The sequence below is a fragment of the Sinocyclocheilus grahami genome, unplaced genomic scaffold (genome assembly GCF_001515645.1).
Source record: "Sinocyclocheilus grahami isolate Dianchi unplaced genomic scaffold, SAMN03320097.WGS_v1.1 scaffold377.1, whole genome shotgun sequence".
Lineage (NCBI taxonomy): Eukaryota > Metazoa > Chordata > Actinopteri > Cypriniformes > Cyprinidae > Sinocyclocheilus > Sinocyclocheilus grahami.
The window spans coordinates 1,727,684-1,738,393 of NW_015505556.1; the positions used below are offsets into that span (position 1 = coordinate 1,727,684).

Below are 10,710 nucleotides of genomic sequence, written 5' to 3' on the forward strand. Positions count from 1 at the left end.
CATATATATATATATATATATATATATATATATATATATATATATATATATATATATACATATATACATATATATATATATATATATATATATATATATATATATATATATATATACATATATATATATATACATATATATATATATATATATATATATATATATATATATATATATATATACACACACACACACAGCGGGGTGGAGTATGAGTATATCTGGATTATGTAATCAGATTCCAAAAATAAAGTATATGTATATATATATATATATATATATATAAACACAATGCATATGTAGAGAGAGAGAATGGCTTAAGTGATACTTTAAGTCATAATTTAGGGGTTCTGGTTTGAGGATAGTCTGTAAATGTAAAACTCAATATAAAAACAATTGCAGTCAATGGAAAATGGCAGAAAATCAAACAATGAAAGTTTTTGCAATAATTATTTTTTAAAGTGTTTTTGAAGAAATCTCTTCTGCTCACCATGGCTGCATGTATTTGATTAAAAATGCAGAAAAAAAATGTAATATTGTGAAATATTATTACAATTTTAAATGGATGTTTTTTTATCTGAATAAATTGTAAAATGTAATTTATTTCTGTGATGCGCAGCTGTATTTTCAGCATCGTTACTCCAGTCTCCAGTGTCACATGATCTTCAGAAATCATTCTAATATTCTGCTTTTCTGCTCAAGAAACATTTCTTAAAAATAAACAAATACTTTTATTCAGCACGGATACATTAAATTGATAGTAAAGACATTTATAATGTTACAAAAGATTTCAAATAAATGCTGTTCTTTTGAACTTTGTTCATCAAAGAATCCTGAAAAATAAAATACATCGCGGTGTCCACGATATTTATTCAGCACGGATACATTAAATTGATAGTGAAGACATTTATAATGTTACAAAAGATTTCAAATAAATGCTGTTCTTTTGAACTTTGTTCATCAAAGAATCCTGAAAAATAAAATACATCGCGGTGTCCACGATATTGTGCAGCACAACTGTTTTCAACATTGATGATAATCAGAAATGTATCTTGAGCAGCAAAGCAGCATATTAGAATAATTCTGAAGATCATGTGACACTGAAGACTGGAGTAATGATGCTGAAAATACAGCTGCGCATCACAGAAATAAATTATATTTTACTATATATTCACATAGAAAACAGCTGTTTTAAATTGTAATAATATTTCACAATTTTTACTGTATTTTTGATCAAATAAATGCAGGCTTGTTGCGCAGAAGAGACTTCTTTCAAAAGCATTTAAAAAGTCATGTTGATTCCCGTCTGTTGTGTGTTTCAGATGTGCAGGCTCTGTGTCCGGCTCTGGATCTGCTGCGCTCTGCTATTCACGACACACACACTGAAGCTCAGAGCCAACAGTTCTGCGATCAGCTGCTGAGCATCACGCTCACCTTCCTCAACACACAAACCAGAGTCCTCCTCACCAGCACACACGGTAAAGCACACAAACACTGCTTTCAATGTGTAGCGGGGCTGCCCTCGACTGAAGAGTTTTCTGGTCGACTAGTAGTCGTTCATTTGAAGCATTAGTCGACTAATCGCACGCTTATTAATAAACCATTTAAATCATTATAATGAGCCTTTAATTGCATGCATAGCCTATAAGCACTCAAGTGCACGGCAGAAGTAATGATTATGAATGTGTCAGGGAAAAACCATAAGGAGACTGCATTAACATTTTAATAATTCACTGATAAACTAGCGCTTTTTGTTTTCGATTTAAGAGATGAAGTCGACGACACGACTCGTCATCTCCTCAGTAGTGAAGCGCCTGTGTGCGTGTTGCACACGGATTACATAATCTGAGAATATTTGTTTTCCATTTCCAAGTAGACATTTCACTCTCTATAGATATGTTTTTCATATCTGTTAGGCAAGCATACACGGAGTTTCGGAGTTTCTCGCTCAAGTTCACAGAGACCGAGACGGCAGAAAGCGCATTTTGCTTTCATTATTTTACAAAAGCACAACATTTTGTTGTTATTGTGAGTGCACACAAATAAATGTAGAGTCTTTACAGATTGGATAGATGAATTACTCCTGTCTGTATGACCCAAAATGAGGGATTATTTTAAGAGTAAGTGAGCGCACTGGCGCCTCCGTCTGTCCTGCAGCGAGCTACTGTTCAGCTCCACTCCGCACAAACGCTTGAATAGCACACATTTCTAGTTAACATTAGATTGAGCGGCCATATAAAGTTGCTAATACTTACATATTTCGGATGATAAGCCATATTTGAGGTTGATGAATGATTGGATGTCTTTCCCGATGTACTGTATTACCACAGACCAGCCGTTAACGCCTTCGACTAATAACATTTTGGTCGAGCAAGCCTCTTCTGTTCGGCTAACGGTTAGTGGCAGCCCTAGTGTATCGAGCTCTTGTTTGGGGATATCAGGCCTCACGTTTGGTCCTGTCGCTGTAGAGCTGGACGTGAACCTGCAGGAGTGTGTGCAGATTTTAGACGGCTACATCTCTGACCTGCGGCGATACATGAAGAAGTTCCCCTGGCCGCATGCCTCTGTGAGTCTGAGCGCTGCTGTGTCCATCGCCGACACGGACCAGGACTGGCCGTCGCTGTCTGATGAGGTCAGTCCGTAAACACACTGGACACCAGCACTGCATCACGGATGTGTTTGTGTTGGACTCGCTTGCTTTCTTTTTTTCTCTTTCTTTCTTTCTTTCTTTCTTTTCTCTTTCTTTCTTTCTTTCTCTTTCTATCTATCTTACTTTCTTTTGCTTTCTTTCACTTTCTTTCTATTTTTTCTTTCTGTCTTTTTTCTTTCGCTTTCTATTTTCTCTTTCTTTCGCTTTCTTTCTATTCTTTTTCTTTCTCTTTCTTTCTTCTTTCTTTCTCTTTTTCTCTTTTTCTTTTTCTTTTCTGTTTTTTCTTTTGCTTTCATTCTTTTTTCTCTTTTTCCTTATTTCTTTCTCTTTCTTCTTTCTTTTTCTTTCTTTGTTTTTTCTTTCTTTCTTTCACTTTCTGTTTCTTTCTTTCGGTTTCGCTTTCTCTTTCTCTTTCTTTCTTTTGCTTTCTCTTTCTTTCTTTCTGTTTCTTTCTTTCTTTCGCTTTCTCTTTCTTTCTTTCTGTTTCTTTCTTTCTTTTGCTTTCTCTTTCTTTCTTTCTGTTTCTTTCTTTCTTTCGCTTTCTCTTTCTTTCTTTCGCTTTCTCTTTCTTTCTTTCTCTCTCTTTCTTTTTCTTTCTTTTTCTTTCTTTCACTTTCTTTCGCTTTTTCTTTCTTTCTTTCTTTCTTTCTGTTTCTTTCTGTCTCTTTTTGTTTCTTTTCTTTCTTTCTTTCACTTTCTGTTTCTTTCTTTCGCTTTCTCTTTCGCTTTCTCTCTTTCTTTTTCTTTCTTTCACTTTCTTTCGCTTTCTTTCTTTCTTTCTTTCTGTCTCTTTTTCTCTCTCTTTCTTTTTTCTTTCTTTCTCTTTCTTTGTCTGGAATTCTGAAAAAAATACTGTATTTAGAATAACTTTTAAAACTAAAATAGGAAGGTTTTCAAATTGTAAAAAAAAAATCAATATACTTTTTTTTTTTGACTCGCTGCAGCTGCTTCAGCCAATTCATTTTCCCCAAAACATTGAAAATAGAGATAGACCTCAATATGGATTAAGATATGTGTCTTTCTTTCTTTCTTTCTTTCTTTCTTTCCTTCCCAGCAGAATCGCAAAGTAGACTTTAAGCAAATCAACGAGTGAATTACCCACTGCTTTAAAACAGATATCCGTTGGACACGATTCAAGTTAAACGCACAAAAGCAGGCACACAAAGATATTTAGTAATGCTCAATCTTACTGAAAATGACCGATTAAGCAGATCATGTTCTGAAATCTATTTCTAGGTTTTGTTCTGTGTGCATTAAATTACATTTGGATGTAAATGGTCCTTTTCCTGACACAAATGTAAAACACTGAGCTGCTACACTGAGCTGCATCTTGCGGATCACTGTCCAGGTCTGGAGACGTCAAGCATTGGCATCTTCATCTGTGCTGCGCATCTCTCTAATTAATTAAGCTACTTCAAAAACAGCGATTTTACACCTCGTTGCTGAGGAATATAATGTAGCGATCTAGTATGTAGGCTATTTTATTAATAAAAATTGCGGGGGAAGTGTTGACAACAAGTTTATGTGCGATCTCCGACTCTCTCCATCTCTCCCCCTATCTCTCTCTCTCTCTCTCTGTGTGTGTGTGTGTGTGTGTGTGTGTGTGCATCAATTAAAGCAGCGCATTAATATAGAACAGTGATTAAACTGACTTGGAACTACCTGTGCATTAAACGGTTTTACTGTATACCTGCGAGCCAATCAGAATCCAGTATTCAGACAGACCATGGCATAAATACTAATATACAGTATATAAAAAAAATCAATTTATATATGTCATAAAATAGATATGAATGCAAATTATAATGCACATGCACATTGTAGTTTTGTTGTGTGTGTGTGTGTGTGTTTCAGGAAGTTGTTCAGCACGCTATATTGAGCAGACGGATCCCACATGCGCAGGCTTTCCTGCGCAGACGCGGCTGTGTTGAATGCAGTCTGGAGGACATCAGGAAGACGGGACTGAGACGCACCTTCATCTGTCTCACTCACAGAGACCTGCCGCAGGCCAAAACACTGCTGACTCACATGGTACACACTCCAGATTAGCACACAAACATCTCCGTCTCACAATATTACGTTTGTGTCCTAAGAAGTCTCTTCTGCTCATCAAGGCTTCTGTAAAGATATGAAATATTATTCCAATTTTACAATTTATTCCTGTGATCAAAGCTGAATTTTCAGCATCATTACGCCAGTCTTCAATGTCATACTATCCTAATATGCATTTTTTTGCTGCTCAAGAAACATTTCTGATTATTATCTGATTATGCTGCCCAGTATTTTTGTAGAAACGTGATGCATTTTATTTGACATGATTCACAGATGAATAGAAAGTTCAAAAGAACAGCATTTAAAAAAAAAAAAAAAAAGAATTCTTTTGTGACATTGTAAATGTCTTCCCTCGCACTTTTGATCACTCCTTGATTATTAAAAGTATTAAAACATTTTTTTAATGCTGTCTCTGTTTTTAGGGCTTCAATGTGAAGGAGCAGCTCCACAGCATCTGCGTTTTCACCGCCGATCGGGATCTAAGGGCCTTCATGGTGAAAATAAACCCTTAAAGAGACAAATATGTTTTGTTTTAAGGATTGATTGCTTAGTTTTTACAAACTAGACTCCCACTGGTTGAATTAGTTTTGTGTGATCACCAGTGTCATTTCAAGGGTTAATTTAGCTGGTTTATGGCTCTGCTTTGCTGGCGTTTCCAGGTGGAGGAGCTGCAGAAGCAGAATTACCTCTCGTGTGAAGAGCTACAGCAGGTGGAGTTTATTCAGACCATTAATAACTTGTGCTCGACACCTGCGACGAGATGCTCGAACCGTCTGGACACCAGCAGGCGAGTGTTTCTCTCGGATTGTCTTCTTCAAATGTTGTTTCTCATCTATTATTGATGCAACAGTACAGTAAATGATGTTTGGAAGAGAGCTGGTCAGGACTAGGCGATGTTGGGAGCAGTGTTAATTTCGTTGACGAATAGTTTTCATCAACAAGACGATAACAATCTAAAACTCGTTTTGAAAAACTATGATGAAAATCTATTGACGTTTTCGTCACCGAATAAACACAATTTGGTCTTACTGTTCACGTAAACGCAGTCGATTATGTCTTAAGTATTTGTTAAAAGCACTATATAAGTAAAGGTGACTTGACTTGAACATAAACAGTAAGAGAATATAGGACGTGTATTAATACATTGCATCCGTGCATTCGGTTTTAAAGGGACAGCAGCCTAATTTAGTTGCTATTGTCCGAGTCACTGATGTTAATCAAGCAACAAAAGAAAGACAGAAAATCACTCACTGTTCTTGACTGAATCACTTTAGTAGCCCTAATAAAGATTAATCTAAATGTATTTATAGAAATAAATATGTCTGCTTGAAAGAATGAAGAATATGGTTATACAAGTTATACTTATATAATGCATAATTAGCCTATATAACCATTGATATTTCTTTGAAAAGAAGACCATGTTCTTGTTCTTTATGAGAAGGGGTTTTATTTAATTTGAATATAAAGGCGTGTTGTGTGTCACCGAAGTTAAATCGGTGTCTATCATGATAAAACCTTAATATCTAACCTATATAATGAGTTTGGGAATTTTAAAGAAATGCTTAATAAATGCACTGTAACTAAACCCATTAGATTTTAGCCGACTAAATTAACTGTAATAAACTAAAGCAATTCAGATGACTAAAATATGACTAAAACTAAATGGCATTTTAGTCGAAAGACTCTGACTAAAACAAAATCAAAATTTGTGATCAAAATGAACACTGGTTGCGAGCTGGACTCGAGCCCTGGTTTATGGGGCGTGGCAGGTGAATGAGAGGTGTGTGGGATCTTGTGTCCAGGGTTCTTCAGATGAGCCGGTCTGATCCCGAGAGCAGGCGTCTGCTGCAGGAGATCACGCAGGAACCGGACTCGTCCTCCTGCAGCTCTCTGCTGGATCCTGTGCGTCTGGACTGGGTCAGATACTGGGACAGAGACACGCAGAGCTCCATCCTTCTGTCCCGACTGCAGCCGCCTGGTCAGTTCATCACAGCTCAACACTTCAAGAGTCACGCAAGCAGTGTGGGGGAATAAAGCAATAAGCCCTGAGAAGCCGTAGTTTACAGTGAAATTATAACAGCTAAGGGGCGTTGTTAGAGTGCCTAAAACCCACTTAGCTGTTATAAATGCACTGTAAACCACAGCTTCACGGGGCTTATTGCTTTTATAAAACGGTTATTCCATATACGTAGTAAGGTTTCACAAAATAAAACAGAGCAAATAAAGTGTAATGATATTAATAAACACAGTGTTCTTCCACCAAACAATGTAGCTCCTCAGAAACAGTTGTGGTTGCTACAAAGTGGTTGACGAGCAACACACAGACGTAAACAAAGGTGTGTGTTACTTTGTAGCGTCATTTACAACAGCTTCGAACGCGGCTCAGCCAATCAGAATCAAAGACCGGAACTATGCGTTTTATAAAGTTACTTTTAAAAGTAATGCATCACGATAGTGAGTTACTCCCTAAAAAAGTAACTAATTGCATTACTTACAGTGTTGGGGAATTGTGTTTGATGTGGTGCTGTATGGTAAGGATGTGTTTAATATGGTGATGTATGGTAAGGATATGTTTGTTGTGTTTGATATGGTGCTGTATGGTAAAGATGTTTAATATGGTGATGTATGGTAAGGATGTGTTTGTTGCGGTGCTGTATGTTTAATATGATGTATGGTAAGGTTGTGTTTGATATGGTGCTGTATGGTAAAGATGTTTAATATGGTGCTGTATGGTAAGGATGTGTTTGATATGGTGCTGTATGTTTAATATGGTGATGTATGGTAAGGATGTGTTTGTTGTGTTTGATATGGTGCTGTATGGTAAGGATGTGTTTGTTGTTGTGCTGTAGCTCAGGGTTCGTGGGATGCCGCTGTTCTGTGGTCGTATCTCACCTCTCTGCACGATGGTGTCCGAGCCTCGGCATGGGTTTGCAGCTCAACCGCAGCTGACGTCCCCCGCTGGCCTGCGCTCGCGCCGCACGTCATCAACCACAGCAGCCGCTGCGGACAGTACCTGCGTGATCAGATCCTGGACCTGCTCGCCCGGTCAGAGCCGCTCACATTCTCACCAAATACAAACACATCCAGAGGAGACTGGAAGCATGTTTAGTGTGTGTGACCCTGGACCACAAAACCAGTCACAAGGGTCAATTACTCGAAATTGAGATTTATGCATCATCTGAAAGTTGAATAAATAAGCTTTCCATTGATGTATGGTTTGTTAGGATAGGATAATATTTGGCTGAGATACAACTATTTGAAAATCTGGAATCTGAGAGTGCAAAAAAATCTAAATATTGAGAAAATCATCTTTAAAGTTGTCCAAATGAAGTTCTTAGCAATGCATATTACTAATCAAAAATTAAGTTTTGATGTATTTATGGTAGGACATTTTCAAAATATCTTCATGGAACATGATATTTACTTTAATATCCTAATGATTTTTGGCATAAAACAAAAATCAATAATTTTGACTCATACAATGTATTGTTGGCTATTGCTACAAATATACCTTATGACTGCTTTTGTGCTCCAGGGTCACAACTGACTAGGGCTGCGACGATAAATCGATTCTGAGATCTTCCGAATGCATCGCGATTCTCTCTGAAATTGATTCTAAACTTCTTTTTTTTTTACAGCAGATGACGCTCTACTTATACCCCAGCGACTTATGACTGCTTTTGTGCTCCAGGGTCACAACTGACTAGGGCTGTGACGATAAATCGATTCTGTGATCTTCCGATTGCATCGCGATTCTCTCTGAAATCGATTCTAAACTTCTTTTTTTTTTACAGCAGATGACGCTCTACTCTAGTTTTTATCCGCTCACTCAAATGCTCACGAAGAAGAGCGTTCGGCTGAGTCTGTAATTTCACCTCGGCTCAGAATGCTTTTATGATGCTAAACACAGCCCACTGTGAACACCCTAATAATTCGATTCAACCTTTTCGAATTTTATGAACGATTATTTTAGGTTCAAGTGCGTGTGTAAGGATTTGGAAATGAGCAGAATATGTCTGTTTCTAAAGCATGCAGTGTTCAAAACTAAGCTAAGAATCGACTAGAGAGAATCGCGATGCATTGGGAGAATCTCAGAATCGATGCTGAATCAGTTCTCGATTCGCGATGCATCGATTTATTTGAGCTCAAAGCACTGATGTTAGTCTGTTTGTGTTCAGACAGGGCCTGTTTGTGCAGTCGGAGATGGAGGACTTCCAGCAGTTGCTATGGCGACTGGGTCAAGCCGGAGGAGTGATGCATCATGGGAAGGGTCCTCCTGTCCCACAGGAGTTTCACCAGCGCTTCGTCCTGCACTGTCTGGAGAACAGCCTGCAGTACCTGCTCTACTGCTACCTGGAGCACTACAGGTGAGACGCTATATGGCCAAAAAGTTATCACCATACTGTTTTTTTTCATATCAGTTGATATCGATAATTATCGCGATAAATGTCAAATCTTTATTTATTTCAAGTTTAAAGCCAGATTTTTGCTCCAAAGTGAAAGCTTGTTGAAACCAGACAAAATAAATATCTTAACCGAAAAATGTATTTCTTAGTTTCTGCACGTTCTAATGAGTGACATTGTTTCAAATCAAGAAACCGGTTTGGGTTGCCTGATAATATTAATAATAATATCACTTTTTGTCTCTTACAAATGCAGATTCGATAGTAGCTTGAGTTAGGATGCAGATGTACATTTTTGTTCAATATCAAAATCAGTAACATCTGTAAAAATTGTAGCAACCTCATTTTTATATGGTTAAATTTAATTATTTTTATTTATTTATTTTTTATTATTAATCATTGGTCTCCGATAGTAGCATACATTTAAATCATGATAATCACAGTTAAAACCACACATAGCACCTCAATACAATAATTCAGTAAAAATATAACTATATTGTAATATTATTTATATATTAGTAAATGAACTGTGAACTAACAAACATCATCATTTTTATTAACTTGTATGTGTGTAAATACTTATACTAAAATGTTTAATTATTTGTTTATTTAATCATTTTTGTTTTAGCTTTATTTAGTTATTTAATAAAAAAATTGAATGTTTATATTTATAATATTTTTTATGAAGCTCTTTTCCCTATAAAATTGATTTTGTATATTGTATTATATTTATATAATATATTAAATTAAAATTAAAATGTATATTATTGTTATTATTCATACATTTTTATGAAGCTCTTTTCCAGAGACACCGTGTATATAAATATTTCTTTTTCATTTCTTCTATATTTTATATGTAATATAATTATTTTTATTTACTTATTTCTGTTTATTTTTATTATATATATATATATATATATATATAAAATTATTTATATTATTATTATTAATTTTTATAAAAAAAATTCCAGAAATACAGTGTACATAATTATTTTTAATTTCTTATTTTATTTGTAATGTATGTGTTTTATTTCATTATTTTTGTTTATTTAATCTTTATAATTGAATAATTTTTAATTCATATTATTATGATTCATAATTTTGTTTATGAAACTCTTTTCCATTTAATTTTTTAATTTGTATAACTATTTATAAATGATTTATGAAGCTCTTTTCTGTGAGATGTTTTTCAGCAGGACATTCAGGACTCGTCTCGTCTCATTGTGGATGTGTTTTTCAGGTTAACTCCCGGGAATTGCCCGCTTCTGACCGACAGAAACCTGTTTGAGAGCTTCCCCTGGTTTGAGATGATGCTGAAATTACAGAAAATCACCAGAGACCTTAAAGGTGAGCGTATTTTTAAATAGTTTTTATTTTAAATAGGAAATAGTTTTCTAAAACCATAGAACAGCTGTCCGTCAGTTTATCTCAATACATTTGAAAGATTTTGGGACAGTATCTTAGGTATATAAACTGATGCTTTTAATTTCTCAGTGGAAAATAATTAATTCTTGAAATTAATTTCTTGAAAAATAACCAAATATTTATAGCATTAAAATATAAAAATAAATATAAGCATTTATGTAAAATTAAATGGAAGTAATATAT

The 10,710-nt window shown here is 35.4% G+C and overlaps 1 protein-coding gene across 1 annotated transcript in view; it reads left to right on the forward strand.

Annotated features, from left to right (window-relative positions):
• The window catches only part of spg11 (SPG11 vesicle trafficking associated, spatacsin), an 80,396-nt gene that overhangs the window by 38,024 nt on the left and 31,662 nt on the right, over nt 1-10,710 (forward strand). Inside the window, exons 10-18 of the mRNA XM_016230765.1 lie at nt 1,320-1,475; nt 2,466-2,629; nt 4,502-4,678; nt 5,122-5,193; nt 5,359-5,486; nt 6,502-6,677; nt 7,549-7,744; nt 8,878-9,066; nt 10,343-10,449. Coding sequence (XP_016086251.1) covers nt 1,320-1,475; nt 2,466-2,629; nt 4,502-4,678; nt 5,122-5,193; nt 5,359-5,486; nt 6,502-6,677; nt 7,549-7,744; nt 8,878-9,066; nt 10,343-10,449 — 1,365 coding nt within the window. The remainder of the gene's footprint in view (nt 1-1,319; nt 1,476-2,465; nt 2,630-4,501; nt 4,679-5,121; nt 5,194-5,358; nt 5,487-6,501; nt 6,678-7,548; nt 7,745-8,877; nt 9,067-10,342; nt 10,450-10,710) is intronic.